This window comes from Dipteris shenzhenensis, chromosome 33 (assembly GCF_047967505.1).
Source record: "Dipteris shenzhenensis isolate YYH24624 ecotype China chromosome 33, Dip_SZ_1.0, whole genome shotgun sequence".
Classification (NCBI taxonomy): Eukaryota; Viridiplantae; Streptophyta; class Polypodiopsida; order Gleicheniales; family Dipteridaceae; genus Dipteris; species Dipteris shenzhenensis.
In genome coordinates this window covers 22,465,203-22,486,440 of record NC_141628.1, presented here as the reverse complement: position 1 = coordinate 22,486,440, position 21,238 = coordinate 22,465,203, and the positions used below count along the sequence as shown (strand labels likewise).

Here is a 21,238-nt window from a genome sequence, read left to right as displayed (position 1 = left end):
ACTCTTCACGATGCATGGTTCACATGCAACGAAGCACTTGTAATGCTTGCACAGTCTCATTCCAAATCTTTCTTCTATATTTTTTTGGTCTCATGTTCAAGATGGGATTTTAATACAACTTAAGACAAATTTTGTTGAATTTTTGTTGAGCAATGCATAATTTATGGGTCAAGAAAGATACCTATATACCATAAATTCCCTGAACCTCACCAAAAATGGGCTACACCCAAGCAAACATTGAGCTTTATGTTTTCTCCTCCACTAACTCCTTAGAGGATATATATACTTTCTCCTCCACTATCTCCTTAGAAAGTATGTAGCATCAATGTGGACGTTTTCTTTTTCTTACTCTTAACAACTTGTCTAGACTCATGGTTTTTTCACTTAATATGAACATAAACCGCAAATAACAACACAAAAATATAGAAATTTTAAAAATATCATTAACATCAACAAATAATTCAAAACTTAGAAAACACAACAAATCAAACATAGATAGCTCCAAAAGTTAAAGAATGGCATCCTCTCGTGATGGCGGTAGGGATAGGGCATCTCTTAGCGATGGCGGCAACAAGACCAGTGGCAGCGACAAAGATAGGGTGGGAGCTTACCCTGCCAAAGTTATCCCTCTCCACTCTATTGGGCTAGAGTTGCTCTAACAGTGAATCATAAGGACAATAGTAAAATAGATTTCATCATGCAAGATCTCGAGCGGACCAAAGAGAATGCTACAGATGGTATGAAATTGGGTTTTACATTCCATGTGGAAGGATGTGACATGCAAAACACCAGCGATGCTGTTTTTAGAGAAATACTAAGCTCTCTCAAAACTGCCACCGACAACTGCCCGTCATCTTCAGGATAGAAAACAATAGAAAAGGCCAAAAGTGTTGTTTTTGTAGTGCCCAAACAGGACAAACAAACCAATGGAGCAAGACAAAATACAGTGCAGCAGGCACAAGCAGGGGCACCGTTGCAGGACGTGCAGAGAGGCTCCTATGTTGGAGCAGTTCAAGGTGGGGGTCGAAACCTCTTCAAAGCGCCTCAAGCCCCAAAGCAAACAGCGTGGGAACACCTCTCCTCACGGGCCAAGCGCATCTTCGGTGATCCCTCCAACTCACGACTGGATAAGCTCGCTAGCATAGATGTTAGTGCTTTCAAAGCTAAGCTTTCGACAGTAAAGGTTCACAACGGAATGCTAAATGAAATGACAAAATGGCTTTGCTCTTGTGCGATAGTTGGGTTAATCCACAATCTGCACCTGCCTGTGATGTTCTTGAAGGATGGATCAAGAACTTCTGGTCGCGAAAAGGTTTAAACGTCACAAGCATTCGTTTTCTAAGAAACGGATATATCGTTTTTATCTTTAAAGAAGCAGAAATGTTGACGGAAGTAGTTCAGAAAGGAACGTGGACGATTAGAAATCAACCTCTGTTAGTCCAGCTTTGGGAGCCTTCCTTCACTCCTGACTCACCTCCGCCCACTAAGGTGCCCATCTGGGTAGAGTTCCCAGACCTTCCCCTTTCTCTCTTCCCATAGCTGGAGGCACTTTGCTTGCCCCTTGGTCAGTTTCTAGGTGTAGAAACCAAAAGGTTCATAAGCCCCAGAGGAAACCCACTAGCTTGTGTGTTGATGGACCTATCCATAGACCCCCCAATGCCATTCGACTACTCGATGGAGACGGGGTGGAGCTGATGCAAAAAGTCTTTCTATAAAAATATCCTAAATTCTTGCTTTCTCTGTGGGCTGGGAGGACATTTCATCAAAGATTGTCCTTCCCCCACAACAACCATGGTAAAGAGAAGCAATCAGAGAAGCAACCAAAGAAGAGCAAGGAGACAGAGGCAAGGGCCAAGATAAGAGTTGAGAACCTATCCCTCCGCCGCAAGAAGAGGAGCCTAACCAGACCAAAGAGGACAGAGCTACTCTAGATAAGGTAGATAAACAGAGGGTAGAAGAAAGAAATATCGAAGAAAATATGGAAGAGAGCACAGAGGAAGAGGAATTTGTGCCCGACACACAGAACTTCGAAGCTCAACTAGAGCAAGCTGAATTCGAATCCATCTCCTAGGATAAACAGCCGTTCACCGTAGTGAAGGGGAAAAGAGCCACACAACTTGAAAGAAAGATGAACAACACCCAACTAGACAACCTGACCAAGAATTTTGTTAGCAAAAAGGCAAAAGAGAAGGTTATCTAGAGGATTTACGCTTTCCCCTCAAATGAGCCCGGTCACTTTCAAGAAGTTGAGGAACAAAAGCTCCACGCAATGACAAGCCAAAAAAAATTCACGTGTCTTTCAGTTAATGTGCAAGGGTTAACAAATGACTTGAAGCCCCTGGTCTTTAAGAGATGGATGAGAATAAACAAGATGTACCCCGACTTCTTAGCTCTATAAGAAGTCAACAAAGCTGGAGGAGGTAAGCTCCACTAGCAATTAAAACAGATTGATGACAACAAGACTTGGTTCATAATAGACCACGATGAGGGGAGAGGAGGAGCGGCTATAGGGGTAGCTAAACACTTGGTACATGGACTAGGAAGAGTCCTTCATAACTTTGGCAAATTTGGGGTAGGAGTGGAATTTTGCCACCCAAATCTCTCTTGTCAAATCTTCTCCGTGTATGCCCCGAATGTGGCTAGAGACAGAGCGTTGCTGTGGGAATCTGTCCTTTTGAATGATAACGTGTTTCTTCTCGGAGACTATAACATGGTTGAGAGCAGAGGAGACACGAGGGAAGGGATAGGCACTGTTATAAGATTTTGGTTACGAGCTAAATTCATGGTCGAATTTCAAAGATAGGGCCGAGCTCTTGGACGTATCAAGAGATACTTCCTTCACTTGGATAAACAATCAAGTGGGGCCCCTCCACAGGAAAGGGCGGCTTGATAGAGCTTACTGCTCTAAGAGAATTGTGGAGGAGATGTTGTGCATTAAATGCAGAGCGCTTGGCACCCTCCCTTTTTCGAATCATAAGCCTATCTCCTTTATTTTGGAAAAGGAAGAGAGGAGCATTGGCTGATCGTGGTTCAAAGCTAATCCTTTTGTTTTCCAACTTCCTTACATCAGGGACAAGATTGATAAGATTTGGATAAATGCCATTGGAGGGATATCCAATGCTACTTACAAGTGGATCAGAGCTACGGAGAGGACTAAAACCTTCTTGCAAGCAATCAAACGTAGAGCAAACAAAGCTAAATCACTGAGAACTCATTAGCTTGAAGAACAATTGACTCTTCTAGAAAGTGACTACACACCACGGGGACAGGATCAACTGAGGTCAGTCAGAGCAAAACTCAGGGCAGAAGCGAAAATAGCAAGCCAACCAGGCCAGAATCTACACTAGAGAATGGTGGGCCGGAAGAGCAAACAAGGCCAATGAAGACATGTTTAAAAGTCTGAAGAAAAAACACGCCCAAGAAACCCTTGATTCTCTTCTAGTTGGTGACAGGAACATCCAAGATCCGGAGGAGATCCTTGAGGTAATCACAATGCACTTCAAGCAGATTCTTGGGGAAGAGGAGATCATCATAACAGAATAGGCTATAGCCCGTAAAAAGTGCTCTAGATTTGGAGAAAAAAGAGTCTCTATGTTTGACAGCATTTATTTGGATAGAGATCTATCTCTAGAAGATCTAAAAGGGGCAATAGATCAAATGGGGAAGGGAAAGACCCCGGGAGAAGACGGACCTCCTATAGAGTTCTATCAAGTCTTTTCATGCTGCTCTGGCAAGACTCCAAAGAAAAGGGATTCCTAGACCCACGGATCAACACAGGCATGATTAAACTAATCCCTAAAGGTGGCGCAAAAGAAGATTTGAAAAACTGGAGACCGTTGACTATGCTAAACAACAGCTACTATAAAATCTTTGCAAAGGCACTAGCTATTAGACTCAAGACCAAGATGCAATGCTGGATCAGGGAGGAGCAAAAGGGATTCATCCTGGAAGCCATTCTCACTTTGTGGGAAGGTCATGAACTGGTAGAGGAGATGCAGCAGGACATCTGCTTCCTCAAAATTGACTTCGACAAGGCATACGACAGAATGGAGTGGGGATTCATACTCTCTTCCCTCAAAGACATGGGAGCAGGACCCGGCTTTGTGTCTTACGTGGAAATTTTGTTGTGTCAAGCCAGAAGCAAAGTTGAAGTAAATGGCAAAACAACTCAACCCTTCGAGCTTAAAAGATCCATCAGACAAGGCTGCCCGCTTGACCCTCTGCTCTTCGCCATAGCAACGGACACCCTGGGTTGGCTCATAAAAATGAAGTAGATAAGGGCACAGTGAAAGGAATCCAAGTGGAAGGGGACAGACAGATTTTGTGTCAGCAATTCACAGACGACACAAATCTAACGCCTCACAATGACGAAGAGTCAGTTCAGGGCACGCTCGAATGTCTAAACACCTTTTGCACGGCTTTAAGATCCAAGATTAATCACGATAAAATAGGTATCTATGGCACACTGAGCCCTCCCTCCCCTCTTCCTATCTAATAAGGGGTGTAAAGAAATTAGAAAAGGAGAAGTCTTCAGACTTTTAGGAATACCTATGGAATTCGGGTGCACAATGCAAGATAGATGGGACTGCGTCTTACAAAAGCAAGATGAACAGATTGAAGGACTTCAACCGACCCTTGCAAGAAGAAAATTCATCCTAAATCACTACATTTACCCTTCCATTATTTACTATACCTTCTGTTGGTTCCCGACTAAGAAGTTCCTAAGACAAATCAACAGCTTATTCAGAACCTTTCTATGGGGAGGAGATGAAGTCAACAACAAGGTCCCTAAAGTGAATTGGCAAACTTGCACCAAACCAAAGGTTGTAGGTGGGCTAGGAATAGCAGATGTGGAAAAATTAGCAGTAAGATTTATGGCGCAATGGATAATAAAAGTAGTGCAGAACCCGGATAAAATTTGATCTTACTTAATCCTTAGAAATATAAGGTAAGGATTAACAGGTGTAAGCACTGGAAACATCTCCCAGTTGGGTCTACCCTATACAGGAAAGAAAACTGCTCAACTAAGGGCTCAGAACTTTGGAAAGGTATGTGGACAACATGGAAGTCACTAAGACCCTACGTGATTTGGAAAGGATTCTCAAGAAAAACGGGCATCTTCGCGACTAATGACTCAATCTGGTTTTCAATCATCAAGGACACCACCTCACTCAGGGACGACGAAATCAAAAGCGTCTTGAGACTCAACAAGAAAGGGATACAGGTCTGGGGTGACGTGGGATAGAGAGCAAAGAAAATGGATAGAAAATGACCGATTAAAGCTTAGATTTAATCTGAACAGATTCGACTTAGAAATGATAGCCCTGAGACAAAACTTGTGGGACAGAGACTCGATTGCATGGATGGGATGAAGAGCACCACCGACTACCAAAGAATTTAGGTGGGTAGGTTAGACTGAGCTTTTCCCTGTCCCCATCTTTGTTGAAGAGCAGGAAGAGCTTCTAGCGCAATTGAACCGAAAATGGATGAGAACAAACACAGAAAGAGTGTGGACTAAGAGTTTCGAAAGAATGTGGGACAGGGAAATTCCAAAAAAAGAGGCCTGCCTCTTATGGCTCATTATGCACAAAGGTGTCTGGACAACCAAACGAGCATTGAGAATTGGTCACGGTGACAGCTACTGCCAAAGGTGTATCAAAGTGCAGGAAGATATTCCCCATCTGTTTCTAAACTGCAAGGCTTCTAGAGATGTTTGGGATGTGGTGCACAGACAGTTTGGTTTTTTTCGATCAATTATGCTTGCATTCTATTGGGTGGCAAACCAACTAGATCCTTGGAAAACTGGAATATGCGCAACTCCATTCTATGGGCTCTATGGGCTCAAAGATGCGCTAAGGTTTTTGGTAATGTCGCCATTTGTATTAACGAAATTGTAATAAATGTATGTGTGAACACAAGAAAGAGGAGCAAATCGTGACAAGCTTTCATGCCTATAGCAGCAAATCCAAGAGTGCTGCAAAAAGGATGAACTTATCGCGAAGAAGGAGACTGCTCTGCTGGCCCAGCTGTAGAAACAGGCCGAAAAAGAAGAGCTCCCCACGACCAGCACCACACAGAGGGTACCTCGCCAAGGCCAAGCATCGTCAACGGCCAAAGCTCCAATGCTGTACTACCACGTTCCTTCGGGTCAATTGTTCCTTGCCTCCCCTACGATTTAGACTCTCATTGCCTCCCCTGCGACTCAAACTATCACTACCTCCCCTTTGACTCAAACTCTCCCCACCACCACGGCTCCCCAACATGCGTATTTTGTTACATCCTCTCCATCAACACCCCCTCCAATGGTTGTCTACAAGAGGCCGATGGCACGAAACGACCTAGCCGATGTCTTGATCAAAATTTGCAATAAAGATACCCCTCCTCTCGACTTCAAGCCTCTGGAACCCAAACCGCAAACAAGAGTCCGTAAGCTGTGCCCCCATCCTCGCATTCCAAGCACGATCGTTCTACGAGTGGTTGCCCACCTACCCCCATCCTCGCATTCCAAGCACAATCGTTCTACAAGTGGTTGCCCACCTAGCACCAAAGGAAGAGCCGCCGGAGGCTACATAGCTCTCTGTTTATCTTTGCTTCTTGTACTTGTGGATCTACTGAAAAGACGGTGTCTAGTATAGGCTCTGATACTAAGCAAATCTGTCGAAATTATGGTCTTTTTTTACTATTGTAAATACAATTGACTCTATATTAATATAAACCCGCATTTTATTTTATTTTATTTAATAGATAGCTCCTAAAAAAACATTATTGGACATTCTAGTAAATTAGTTAAGGATCTGAATGAGTAAAGGAAATAGAACAAAAATATGAAAGCAAAGTAACACAAGTTTATAAACTTAACAAACATATTATACACATAGCAAATAAAGATAATAAGTATCAAATCAACAAGATAGCTATAACATAACTTGCTAACTAAAGAACAACAAACCAAGAGGCATTATAATAATAAAGATGAACACCTTTAAGTCCAAAGTCTTATGTGTGATAACTCCTTACAAAATTCATAAAATAAGAAGCTTGTGAGGTGAAAATATGATTCGCTATCTTGAGAGGTTAAGAAGTGACCTACTTCTATGTTTATTTGAACGTTTTATAGATTTATTGTAAACACAAGGAAATCAACCCTAAATCTCATATTTGTATTATAAGGTTTACATACCTAAATCTTGAGCATGGATGCAAAACACATTATTCTCATTAGACTCCACCACAAGGAATGATGTAGCTCATTTGTTACAAACACAAGGAAATCAAATTTAAATCTCTTATTTTGTTAAAAACATTTGCAAAATGAGGGCTCGTAAAAGTTTGCATACCTAAATCTTCAATATGGATGCAAAACTCTATCATTCTCATTAGGCTACGATTCATAAGGAGTGATATAGCTCATTTCCATGAAACAACAATTTTAAGATCTATTCAAAACAAATTTGAATGTTTTAAGAAATAATCTAAATCATTTAAATTCTTAAAAATAAACACCTCACTAAAGACAACAAATCAAAGCATAAGAACTCAAACATGGATAGACCTAACAAAAATTAATTGAAATTATTAGCAAACATAGAGAATTACAATTCAAATATTACCACATTTAAAGCTCATACTAACCTCCTTGAAAAAAAAAAAAAAAGCTCATACTAACCACAATTTGCATGGTCAAATTGACCAAATGAACTAACTTCAAAACTGTGGACCTAATTAGCAGCTCACTAACCAAGACATCCCTTAGGACCCTTGCAAGGCCCAAAAACATGAAAGGCTCTTTGAAGCAATAAACAAACCTTCTCCCCATAGTCCGTTTGTAAGGCAAAAAAATCACCATGGCCCTACTTTTAATAAAGCTTTTAATGAAAAAGAAGAGTAGATGGATGGCAAGAAGACTAAGCTAACTTAACATTTTGAAGTCATTTAAAGCATAATCAGCTTGACCAAATACAATTTGGACCAAAAATCCATCCATCTCCCCATACTCCCTCAACAAGGCCGAAAATTCGAAATTACCACATATAAAATCAGAAACTTGTGAAATGCCTGCTTTATGAAACTAGGAACATTTTCCACTTGTCCATTTAGAAATCAACTAAAACCCCTGAGAGACTTGCTATTTACAGAAACCCAGCTAGATTTGCTATCTCTAGGAGGGTACCAATTATACATGGGCTCCACAAGCAAAACCTGGTAAAAAAAACTTGGATAAACTTACAGCTACTAGTTCGACGAACTATTTTCTGCATTGTCTATTACTTGCAATCAGAAATTAACGTCCAATAAGCAGCGTCAGACTCCTCAACCGGCCAAATGCAGAAGCTGGTACACAACTTGGGTAAGCTTACGTTTACGACTTCGACAAACGATTGTGTTGTCCATTACTTGCAATCAGAATTTGACCTCCATTAAGCAGCATTCAGACTCCACGTCAGGTAAAGTGCACATTTAGCTTCAAACCCCATCTTACTTAAAAGAAAAAAGAATAACAATTGCTGCTCCCTCAGTAACCCCTGCTAAAAAAGTCACTTCACCAAATTAAATGTTATGAAGCCCAAGAAACAGAATTGCATTCTACAGACAGCTCACCACCTTCACCAAAGTAGGTGACAGGTATATGCCAACATCAACCACTCTGCATCCGGTAGGTACATCTGGCATTATACTGAGTACATTTTTGTTATAGTTTTTACAATGTATCCAATGTCATCCAATGTTGAACACATAGCACCTTTCTTCCATTGTAGCAAGCATGGAACATGCATTTGTCTTTTCTAGATTGGGTGCATGCACAGGCACAGCAACATGCATGCGCAAGAGTATATGCAGCATATCCAATCAATTGTTGCTCATCACTCAGACTTGAAGCACTCAGACCATCGGCCTGACAGAAACCGAATCTTATAAAACTTGATTTGTACAATTTGGCTGGGGAAACAAAAACAAGAAGCAAGATGAGCTATGTAAATTCGGGGCCTTATTTCTACGAGGAATATATAAATAAAGAGAGTGCAAACGTATATACATCTGAACTCTTTCAGCTGGAAAAGATTTTCAATTCCTTGACCCTGTGCACTGTCCCATGAACATCCTGGCTCCCTGTAGAACAGAAGATGAAAGGACATTAGTAAGGGCATGAAGGGGAGATGTTCTTCATGATTCAAGAAGCCAACGCTTCCTCGTCTCCTCAATACTCTTCAATTTTTTTAGAAATTCACATGAAAGCTACCGTATACTACACCTGCCCCCTAAGCAATTGCTTGACTGTTACTTGTGCAGTCCTGATAACAGTTGGCACCGAGCTAGCATGCATGAATGCAGTTCGTTGCAAGCGAAGGTCCTGCTTCCACCCTGAACGAGGCTTCAGTTTCCTGTTTGTAAGGGGAGTTGTCTCACTTGTACTGAACACTCATCAGCGCTCTCTTGGTCCCTTCAAATGATCTACATCAGTTACAACTGCAACATTAACTCACAACCCCATTGCATGTATCCATAGATAGAAACAGATCATAGTACATGGCTGCACCTGGTGGAAGATTTGGCTTCCTTGATAGAATGCAAGCCACCGGAGGTGCAAATTCACATAAAGCTATCCAAAACCCAGGAATATATGGTTTCCTTAAGCCATCTGGTACCAGTTTATATGAATCCAGGAACATACCCATCAAAAACAAGAACTATGAACACAGGATTAAACACAAGGATCCCTCTTGCACTGGCATACCAAGTAATTGTAAACTCCAAAAAGATTGGCCTTACCCAAGCCTTGTCAAGATATCCACAACTTGGACTTGACAACACCAAAGCTCTTCTACTTTCACCCTGATTCCCAGGACAATTTGATAAACCCAAATATTTGGATTATGAGGTACTCATCTGCTATGCTTGAGTCATTGACCTTGCTTGAACTCAAGAAGCAGTTTTTGCCTTTCAACTTTGGAAGCTGAGACCAGCCATTTCGAAAAGTCTGTCATGTCCATGCCTTTGAATTTTGCAAGTGAAGTAAACTGATCTTCCTTACTCAAAACAGTCTTTGCACTGGAAGTTTCCTTCACTTCCATCAAAATGGGCTTTGAGCCCATTTTGACAGTCTTTACACTGGACATTTCCTTCACGTCCGTCATTTTGACATTCGAATTATTCTCTTTTCTGAGATTTGATGCTTTATTAACAGCATGAACCACCCTGGCAGTGTTCCGTGGCTGTCGCAAAGAAACCCCTGAAGCAGAACTGCTCTTGTCTATGGCTACAGCTCTTCCAACATCATCATCCTTGTTTTTATTTGCTTGATAATTGACGACGTCTTCATTACGATGGGAATATATAACTCCTGTGTAAAACAAGCAACTTAATTCTGTAAAAAGGCGACGACTTGAATACACAACTTTAAAAAAATGCTGTATTTGCCTTTCTCACAACTTAAGGAAGCTTCCAGAAAAACGAGAAATCTGAACCAGATGATCAGATTATCATTTTTCAGTGAAGACAAAGCTGTACTAACCTGCATTTTTCAAAATGAACACAAGCTTTTCCTCATCAGTCCGTTTCAAAGGACCGTTTTGCCCAACCACCTTGCCTGTCTCCTGTTGAGCAGCTTGAATTGGCTCTAGTCCCACTTGAGATCCAGCCAGAGGTAGAGCAAGAGCTCCTTCAGTGACTTCTTTTGAGATCACGTCTTCAACCTTTCCAGTCCCAGAACTACTCGCAGCTCTGTTGCTCCAAAAGCTCAGTATTCGTTTGTCATGTGTACCAATGATCTCACTGGTGAAAGCCTTGTCAGAGAGATCCCGGAACAAATTACTAATGCCAAAAAGCTCGCCTTTGTTCTCCTTTGAATCCTGTATATCCAGTAAACCTTAATAAGCAGCTCAAACTGGTTCTTGAGGGGGGGGAATAAATCTTTGTTTATCCTGGAAAAGACATGAAAGTTACCTGGACTCCCTCAAAATAGCGCTTCTCCAAATTTCCTGACACTGCTATGTTGAAAAGCTGCTGTTTGTAAATCTGACGAGTGTAAACAAGCTCTTCCAAAGAGCCTGCAGCTAACAATCGAAAAACTGTGACGTGCCTCCTCTGGCCATAACGGAAGGATCGATCCTGAGCTTGCAAGTCTTGCGAGGGATTCCAATTTGGATCAAATATCACTACTCTGTTGGCACTAACAAGATTTAACCCCAGACCACCAGCACGTGTTGAAATAAGAAATACCTGTGACCATGAAAAGGGTACTGAGAATAGGCAGCATCTTTGACCATTAAGTTCCCATATTTTAAACCTTAAGCTCGGAAGGCACAAAACAAAAAGGCATAGCACTATACTTGCTTGCTTGGACTGCGATTAAAATCATCCACCATAGATTGTCGCAAGTTCATGGGAGTGGATCCATCAAGGCGGGAAAAGCAATAGCCTTTTCGGATAAGAAACTTGTCTAAAATGTCTAGCATCCTGTCATTGCATATATTGAGCATTCAGTGCTTAAAGCTTAAAGAAAATGTAGGAAACACAATTATGGGGTGCTACAGTCCAGGAGATCTGGAACTACGAATCATTACAGCATCAGCCCTGGTGGAGAAACAGATTTCTTACCTTACAGAATAACTAAAGAGAAGAACTTTATCGCCTTGTGTCAACCAATGAGCAAGTAACAACTCAAGGGCCTTCATCTTGCCACAATGTTGAGAATCACTGAGGCCCAAGAAACTCTCATTGGAAATTGTCCCCCCAACAAGGTCGGCATCCTCTGCTAAAGCAAATTCAGCCAATAATTCATCTTTCTTCTGCTTGTCTGCCTCATCTTTCAGATGTGGTTTGATAAGCTCCAAATGGTTACTCACCTGAAAATGACAACGTTTTCAATATTACATTTGCATACATTAAGTCCTTAATGAAAAGATAGCGGTATGACAGATTAGGAACCAAAAATCCACCAAACAACTCACTTGTTGTAGTTTTGTCAAGCATGGCAAAACCAAGCAAAAGGGGCAGGAATCGCAGCCATCTGGGTTTTCTCTGTGCAAATATGGCCAAATGATACCATTTGGGGCAGTTCTGTAGCAGCACTCTGCACGGGTAAGAGGACTTCCACAACTGCATGGCTCATCCTTCTTTATGAGGCACTGGAAATCAGGGCTCGCAAGCAGACGCTTGTAAACTTTACATTGTAAGGGGCTCATCGCACAGAATATCACATTATCCTCCTTGCCCATCATTAAATGGCCAATGGTGTCATGCTTCAATCTCCGCAACAGATACCTCTGCAACACATTTGCCAAATGCTGTTTCCTTTCTTCTGCAAGCTGTACAAATTTCTCAGGCGCACTTAGTCGCTGGCCTTGCTTTAAAGGATCATCATAGAATTCCCGAAAATGTTCTCGAGTACCCAGGCAGCCTGGGGCAACCCAATCAAACAAATTAAAAAGATCCATAATCTTGTTTTGCATGATAGTCCCAGTCAGCCCGTACCGTTTTTTGGTCTGAATCTTCATGCACATCTTGTACAAGTCAGACTTCTCATTTTTCAAACGATGTGCTTCATCAACAATTACACATTCCCAATCAACCATCCACAGACAGTCACCATGGATACGAAATGTATCAAAGCTGGTTAATACTATTTCCACATTCCTCAACTCCAGTCGCTTCATGACAAGCTCTCTATGGATACCATGATAAATAACAACATCAAAAGTTCCCCACGCATGAAATTCTTGTTCCCAGTTTCGAAGCACTGACGTAGGACATATTATCAGAACATGTTTCTGTTTTGAGGCCAGTTTATGATCTCTTTTCCCATTTTCGGTTTGCAGTATAGCAGCTAGCATTGCGATTACTTGAATTGTTTTTCCTAGTCCCCTGCAGACACTAAGTGTATTAGAAAAAAAGGTCGTAGAACTGTATGCATTCCTCATTTGAAAGAAAAACAGAAAAAACCCACTTACATGTCATCTCCGAGGACACCACCCCTATTCTCTCTATAAAGACGGTACAGAAACTTAACGCCTTCTCTCTGGTGTTCCAACAAACGGTTATTGATTGATGCTGGCACCTGAAAAGCAGAAAATAACAATTATTCGGGGCACTTCAATACCTCAATTTCACTTTTCTATAGCAAGGATGGTTTGAATACTTACTTGCACAATACCCACGCCTTCGCTGGAACTTTCTCCATCGGGAGGCCATAGAACGAGTGGTTCAAATAAACCGTCGGTTTGAGAGTGTATAAACAAGCCTGCTTCACTATCCCCTATCATGATGGCTCGACCATCTTCTCCCAAGCCATCTTGCAGCCCATCCTCAGCATAGAGTTTTGCATCATTGCTGTGGAATTGGATCATACTCAGGCGACTATCTTCATCTTCTCTGTTCTGAATTGGGTTATCTCCAAGCAACTCAAGATCAGCTGGTATGTGCCCAGAGGTTTCGCCAAATTGGTTCTCGAGGAGTAACCCAACGTAACTACTCAGCCTTGTTCGTTTAATCGGCGGCTTCACATAATCCAATGCGGTAACATCCTCATTACCGCGGTGATGCTTGCCTTGGGTGGTATCCCGTCCAAGATCTTTGCGGAACTGACATTCGGCAGGGTCTGTTTTCACAATCTGAGAAGAAAAACGCGTTTTTTGTACCTTTGAATCTTCCCAAGACGACGGTGGGAGAAGCGAAGGCGTTGCAGGCAAAGACTCCCCGGACGGAGTACATTCCAAATCTTCTGCGAGCCGCTCGATGGAAGCAATTTGATGTTTAAGGGTGCTCTTGGGAGGCTTCCGGTTATGAGTCTTGGAGGTCTCCACAGTAGGCGGCTTAGAGGAGCAAGCCATCAGAGTTTTGAATTCCTTGAGCGACATAGCTGCTGGACGATGCTATAGCAGAGATTTAGGAAGAAGACTACATGATTGGCACGCTCTCTTATGCCGTCTCTCGCTCACACACCCAATCTTAAACGTTCCTCCAAGCTGCAGGGAACGCCAAATCGTCACAACTTATTCCCGAATTCGGGCAAGCTGCAGGAATTTGCCATCAAAAGACGGGGAAAAGAGAAATCCAGGCGCTTGTATGCCCGGACTTTCCGGCATATGCCCTCACGGTTACCTGTCTTGCCCCCTAGAGCTATCGCGCTCCCTCTGTGTGACTGATGCACGCAATCTTCAATTTCTGTCGTCGGAACGGAGAATCAGTCGACCGCAAACGTTGTAATTCGTCAGGATGGAGAATCAATCGGTTCTTGCCGACGTTGCTCTCTGCCGAATCCCGATCTTGCTTCGCAATTCCTCAAGCGCTATCAGGGTCGGCGTGCTCCAAGCTCTCTGCTCCTGCTGTGCAGTGCAATATTCAAATTTTGTGCCCTCTTTCCAACAACAAGGACTTTCAACTTCAACCCCATCCCGCCAACTGTGTATCATTGCATGCACACGTTTCAATGTACATGGGAATGGTTCTTGGGACGCCTTTCCGGCCAGAAGGTTTTCCGGTCACTTTTCGACCTCGACGCTCCTGGCCTCTCATGCGAGGATGTAAACTGGCTACTGGAAGACTTTCCCGGAAACTAGGAAAGTCTTTCGAATATGGCCAGAGACCACGAGCGAATTTCCTCCCAGGAAAGTCCGACCATGGTTCATTCCCCCACGTGAAAGGCCTTCGATACGATAACCCACGGTAAAATTGTTCTCTAAATGAACTAAGAGGCTAATTGTGGGCTGGTTACGGTAGACAGCCTAGGGGGAAGTTTTCCTTTAGGGAGCCCTCTTTAAGCCACTTTTCACAATCTTAAACATCGATCTTGAAAAGATCCAATGGTCTAAATCGTGCTTTATTTTTAAGTGTGGGTTGCTTCTTCTTCTTTCTTTTTTTAATAACACACCCACACCACACTCACATACCCGTGGTCCTATCGAGGGACACCCCGCCTTGGATCGGTGGGCAATGGGTCCACAAATGTGGCACTCACACACACCACACTCATGCACCCAACCACAAACTAGGACTCCATGCCCCAGCCACCAAGACTTGAACCCATGACTTGAGGGTTGGAAGCCCAACACTCAAACCACTAGGCCAAAGCCTTGGAGACGTGTGGGTTGCATTTTTAGCACTGCCTACACGGAGTGCTCTCCTTACACTTTTGAGCTAGATTTGCAGTAGGCACCCTTTCCATAGCGGAGCACTTAACTCCTAACTCGAAATTGAAGCTGAATCCTACTATTTTATCAATTATTTAAGGAAAAAAGAGAATGAGTAAAATAGTGGACATGAGACGCGACACAAGGTCCATTAGGACCTAATCCTCCCTACAAATGTCAGGGGTGGTGATTTATTATTGATTTTGTGATGTCCATATTTTGGAAGCTGAAGTCCAACAAATACATGAATAAGACGATAAAATGACTGATCCTCGTTGCAGTTTTTACAAGATTGTCACATGGACTACAACCATATGAATAAAGGTGTAGTCATCCTGCAATCTTGTATCCACCTTGGATTTCCTTGCTCCCTCGCATCGATAACATGCATTAAACAAGAGGAACGTTGTAAGAATTCAGATTGAAAACAAGAAATTTTGAATAGATGAGTAATTAAAAATATTTAATATATAATTATTATAACCACACACAGTGTGGGCGGAGAGGCCGCGCGCTTCCTTCCCCAAAGAGTTATAATCAAAGGGAACAGGTCCTTCTCTGGGTGTCGAGATAACACCAAGAATATAAACACCGAGAATATTAGCACCGAGGATAGGTCTCGTGAATGGATAAGAAACTGGCATATTACCTAAATGTCAATAGTCGTAATCGTAGTCAAACGCTGAGAGACAATATCAATGTGACCCTGAGAGGATCTACGTGTGTCCTTGAGCAAGATGATTCCAACATTCTCAAATCGTTCAGTAGACTCTGGAAAGCACGAAAAGACAACTATCATTAGAGGAAGTCCGAAGTAGAGCACGTAACATTCTCACTCTCCACTTAGCCAACGTTACGTGCCTCTCCAACCTCGAGAAAATGGGAGTTTGATCACTGTAGTAAGTCGAGCTTAGCCTAAGGTCATCGCGAGGCTCTCCAAAGCTTCACATGCCAAGGCTATGCCATACTGGGCTTCATCTCTTCAAGGCCCTTGCTATGCTTATGTGCTAGCACTTGCTTAAACACAAATTTGTTGCTTTGCAAATGCTTAACACAAAATCCTAGAGGTTAGCCGGCTTCCAACAACCTCACTGCACTATCTCCACTGTAGCTAACGTGATGCGCGGAGTGATAGACAGCAGACAGATAGATTGATCAACATCATTCCCATAAAGCTCTAATCATTCAATTGTCTCGCAACCTCAAATCTATAAACAAAAAGTACCAAACGCACATCAACTAGGAGAGAATCTTACCTTGAAATCTTGGTTGAAGACATTGCAAGCAATCAAGCCTCTCCATTGTTGCTTGAAGACATAAACAATGCTAGCAATCATGTGCTTGTTATGAATTATATAGATTTGTGACAAAAGCAATTCTATGCTTTTCTCCCATCCTTTTGATAAAAAGCTTAACTATGCTTTTGCACCTTGGTTTTCACACCGTTAGATTTGCTTGAAATCAATGCCCATGATTGTGACAAGTGGCTCAAGGAGAGCTCAAAAAACTCAAATTTCCCCCAACTGGCCTACCGTAACTAGCAAAACAATAAGTCAGCCCACGATCTTTGATTGCAGAAAAAAAGTATTGACACCCAACGTTCGAGACTCTTTGAGTACATCCACAAGCTAGTCTTTGCACTGATGGTTGTGTCTCGAGTGTTTGTTGATTTCTTAGCTCCTCATGGTTCCAAAGTGCAGATCATTTAAGCAACATCATGATTTAGAAGAATGTACATGGCTTATTACAATTTGCAAGGCTGCAACAACCACTTCGCACTCACAATTGGGGGCCGTGAGTGAATGCTGCGACAATAGTGATTCAAGGGTGAAGAGAATATGATCTGCAAGGTATGGTAGCCAATCATTCCACCCCATCGGTTGAAATTGTGAATGACCGCATAGCTGACTAAAGGGTGGATCTCTGTAGGATAAAGCTACACTGCTTGTGAGCCACTCCTGCTTTCGCAGCTCCTGCCCCCCAACTCCTTTTGCACTGGCTTCCCCTATGTTTGAAGCTCCCACTATGCCTGCTGCTACTACCGCTCCGTGACCTCTAGTTGTTGTCGCTCCACCAACTAGCTCTAGGGCATGTCGACGAATTAAACCTTGCCTCCTTGCCTCTCTTACTGCGGAGACTTTATTTTCTTTTTTGTCATATCAATTTCGAGGATGTCACATGTGCAAGGAGTTCGATCTCCGCAATATTCTTGGATAGCTTCATCCTCCCGAAGCTATGGTCGACTCTTGTGATGCACATAATTCAAAAACTGCACAGCTCCTGCATCTCTAGTAATCACGATCTTAAGCATAGAAGCCTACCCCTCCCAGCATCTCAGTCGATAGATTTGTACCTTGGTAGCACGCAACACTTCTAAGCATCATGATCATGCTTGAAAGGAGCCCAAGGTTTTAGAGTCTGTTCCAATCAATTTGTGGAAGTAGCTTTGATCACTTGAGAGAAGTCGTGGATGGCTGAAACTGTATTGATAGTGCCAAAGTTGATGAATGAAAATCTAACAAAAATCAGCCCCACCTTTATTAATGGGCAAAGCTGCTTTTCTTTGGTCTCACTTATGTCGCTTTTTCATTTACATCACAAAAAAATTGATGTTTAGGATTGTTACACATGGCTCAATGAGGAGTTCCACTTATTTTAGGCCATGTTTACTCCTTTCTATTCTAAGTGATCTCTCTCTCTCTCTCTCTCTCTCTCTCTCTCTCTCTCTCTCTCTCTCTCTCTCTGTTTGTGTGGATAATTGTATGTTAGTGTTTTCAAAAGCATGCATGAATGAATGAAGAGCAATCTCCTCTGTACACATGAACCATAATCAGTGGCTTGTGGTAGCTAAAGGGGATTGTGCTGTTCTCCAAATCTCGTACTAACATATTTGCTGGGGTTTGGACATCAGGGGCAGCAAAGGATTGTGATCTCTCTTCTACATACAACACACTTTGTCATGGTTTGTCGCTCAAGTTGGGCTCGTTCGCAATGCAAAAGCTATGCCATTGCTACACCTTCATCGGAGGGCATGGGTGTGATCACAACCTTGTGGTGGTGTTTAAGAAAGTGGAAACTCTACCACCAAGATTCATCAGATGTCTTCAGAAGGTACGGTAGCCGAATGACGGTGCGATATGGTGCAAATTTGATGATATCAAGGCAACAACAAACAACTTCGCTAAAAGTAATCTTATCGGAGTTGGGGGAATTGCATGGCAGACGGCTCACAAGTCACTGTGAAAAGGATCAATAAGTGTAGCCCAGAAAGCGACGCGGAATTTGATCCATAGAGTTCTTCATGTTTATTTTGGTTTAGATGTATTTTGGTATTTTAAGAAAAATTTACAAGTGAAAGTTTTAGGTTTCTCTATGTGTGCAACCTATTCAACATGAGAAATGGTCCCATTTAAAATATCCACTAGCTAGGTGCTTAAAAAGATCGAAAATTGCTTTGACAATTAGGTTGAAATGACTCTCTCTTGTGGGAGACCAAATGCCTAGAAGTGGAAACAAGGCAAAACAATGTAGATTTACCTTCTTTTCAGCAATAATGCCTATTGGGCATATTGCAAAAATCCTTTTGAGGTCGGGTGCTAGCCCTGCCTGTTAAGCAAGACTTAGTGTTCAATGTGTATGGCTTAGTGAGCTATGGTTTTTTCCCTTGTGAAGCAATTAATGATTATAGTAAGATAAAGTCAAGCATTTTTGAAATACCCGGAACACATTGCTCTTCCGGGCTATAGCATAAGCCCATACTTTCCTAGTTGCATCATCAATGAATGTCACATAGTATTTAACCCTGCCTAATGACCGTGTAGGCATGGGACCACATATGTCTGAATGCGCTAAATCAAGCTTTTCAAGCTCTTTCTTTCCCCTTCTTTTATGGGCTGATTTAGTCTGCTTCCCATAGAGATAGTGCTTACAAAATTCAAAGTCAGAAAAACCCAAATGCGGTACATAACCCAAACGGCATAAGAGTTTCATTCCATTCTAGCTCATGTACCCCAATCAGCAATGCCACAAAGAAGTACTTGGCTGCTCATTTATTGCAACAACATGAACAGACATCCCTGATACATGTAAGGGATACAATGTCCCACACTTGGCACCCCTTGCCAAAACAATAGAGCCCTTCTGAATTTTCCAACTCTGAAAGCCAAAAGTGGTTTGAAAACCAGCTTCATCTAGCTGACCCGCTAAAATAAGACTCTTGGTCAGCTTAGGCACATGTCTCACATTTTTCAAAACAAATGCAGACCCATTTGCAAAAGAAAACTTTATGTCACCTGCTACCACTATGTCACATGCATAGTTATGTCCAAGATGCACACAACCTATCTTTCCACTGTCATAAGTGGAGAACCATTTACTATGGGGAGTAACATGGAATGAAGCACAAGAATCCAAAATCTAATCCTGGGAATATGCATCATCTAAAGTGGTAAGCAAGTCTGTAGGTAGACTAGACGTGAAGAGAATGTCATTGTCACTATCATTCGTGACTGCATTAATCTTCATTTTTCCTTTGTCCTCCCTTGGACTCTCTTCCTTCTTATTTGCACCCCAATTTGCCCCTCTTTTCTTATCCTTTTGCTCTCTTTTCAGCTTGTAGCAATCCTTTTCATGTGGCCCTTCTTGCCACAGTGGTAGCACTCAATGTTTCGTGCCCTGGATTTGCTACGAGACTTCCCTCTTTCTTGGGACTTCCCCCTAAACTGTGATCTACCCCTTTGCACATTTAAGGCTACATGCTGCTTGTTGCCATCCATAGACTTCCGTCTAATCTCCTCAGCCAACAAGCTACCCACAACATCATCAAACTTTAGTACTCCACCAGGTGTAGAGTTACTGACAGCTGTATGGAAGGTATCCCATGAGGATGGCAATGAACATAAGAGGAATATTGCCTTAGTCTCTGCATCAAAATTCATTTTTTGAGCCTGAAGCTGGCTGAAAATAATATTGAATTCATTCAAGTGAGAAGCAATGGAGACCCCTTCCTTCATCTATAGCTCAAACAACCTCTCCATGAGGTAAACTTTATTAGAGGCAGTTTCCTTCTCATAAGTGGCACATAATTTCTTCCACAAATCTTTCGTAGTCTGCTCATTTACTACTGTGAAATAAACTGACTCTGCAAGATGAAGTCTAATAGTGGACTTTTCTAATGCATCCAACTCATTCCAATCATCCTCAGACATATCTGCAGGCTTAGCTTCAATCCCTGCTAAGGGTTTAATCTGCTTCTTTTGAATAAGCACATCCTTTATCTGTTCTTTCCATAAAGAAAAGTTTGTCCCATCAAACTTTTTAATGCTGAAAAACTCTCCTTTTCAGACATGGAAGAGGATGCCATGATGCAAATGTAACAAAATCCCAAATGCTAGTACCTGCAAGAGAGAAATCACACCAAATACTAGATGCACCTAATATGTATGCCTTAATGAAGGATAGTGTTACTAAAACTCAAGGCTCAAAGCATTAAAAAATGCATCTGACTCATGTGCATATACTATGCATCCATATGAGCAAATCTGGCCCAAAGAAAATGTCAACCTACAATGACAAAACACTGGCAAATATAATGCCAATAAGAGCCAAGTGCCTCAAACATAAACACCGTCCATCGGCATAAGCATAAAATAATGTCTTATCCAAGAGATCATAACACAACCTGTGCATCCACCACCGCAATATGTTAAAGCTGTCCCTCAGCATAAAATAGCATCTGTGTGCTAAACGTCCATCAATAAAGCATCCCATAAGGCAATCTGGGCCTATCAGCGCATCCAACAAGGATTGCAATGCATCCAAATGGCTTGTGCAACCCAATGCAAACCACAAATGAGCGCACATGGCTCAGACTACAACCAGAGTGATTTGCATAAGGTATATCCAAGAAATCACGGCCCTACGGCAATGATCGCTAGTGAAAATAGAACCTGGGATGTCTCAAAACATGGGCGTCACAGCATTATTGAACTCAGCAAGACAATCTACAAATATCTCTTTCCTGCCACAAATCCAAAATTTCATCCAAGGATGGAGTAAGAGCCAGCCAACCCTTGCATTTCTTTGCAAAAAATGAACCTTAGAAAACTTAACCT

At 42.2% G+C, this 21,238-nt stretch overlaps 1 protein-coding gene and 1 long non-coding RNA gene across 2 annotated transcripts; both read right to left on the bottom strand.

Annotated features, from left to right (window-relative positions):
- Positions 1–8,538: 8,538 nt before the first annotated feature.
- Positions 8,539–9,899, bottom strand: LOC147879838 (uncharacterized). The gene is made up of 2 exons (XR_015540655.1): positions 9,536–9,899; positions 8,539–9,450 (listed from the first exon to the last, which is right to left on the bottom strand). It is a non-coding gene; the product is annotated as an uncharacterized LOC147879838 (long non-coding RNA).
- On the bottom strand, positions 9,900–14,016 carry SWI2 (switch 2). The gene is made up of 8 exons (XM_087371615.1): positions 13,140–14,016; positions 12,948–13,054; positions 11,949–12,861; positions 11,596–11,843; positions 11,328–11,454; positions 10,942–11,217; positions 10,511–10,847; positions 9,900–10,339 (listed from the first exon to the last, which is right to left on the bottom strand). The coding sequence occupies exons 1-8, from the start codon at positions 13,851–13,853 to the stop codon at positions 9,900–9,902; spliced, it is 3,162 nt and encodes a 1,053-aa protein (XP_087227741.1). The 5' UTR covers positions 13,854–14,016.
- Positions 14,017–21,238: the final 7,222 nt, after the last annotated feature.

What these genes read in the sequence shown, in the direction of transcription:
- SWI2 (XM_087371615.1), bottom strand. Translation starts at nt 13,853, where the DNA reads ATGTCGCTCAAGGAATTCAAAACTCTGATGGCTTGCTCCTCTAAGCCG. An exon ending in GCTTGACAAAACTACAACAA is followed by an intron (nt 11,844 to 11,948) that starts GTGAGTTGTTTG and finishes TGTCATTTTCAG; the next exon opens with GTGAGTAACCATTTGGAGCT. An exon ending in ATCGCAGTCCAAGCAAGCAA is followed by an intron (nt 11,218 to 11,327) that starts GTATAGTGCTAT and finishes TCATGGTCACAG; the next exon opens with GTATTTCTTATTTCAACACG.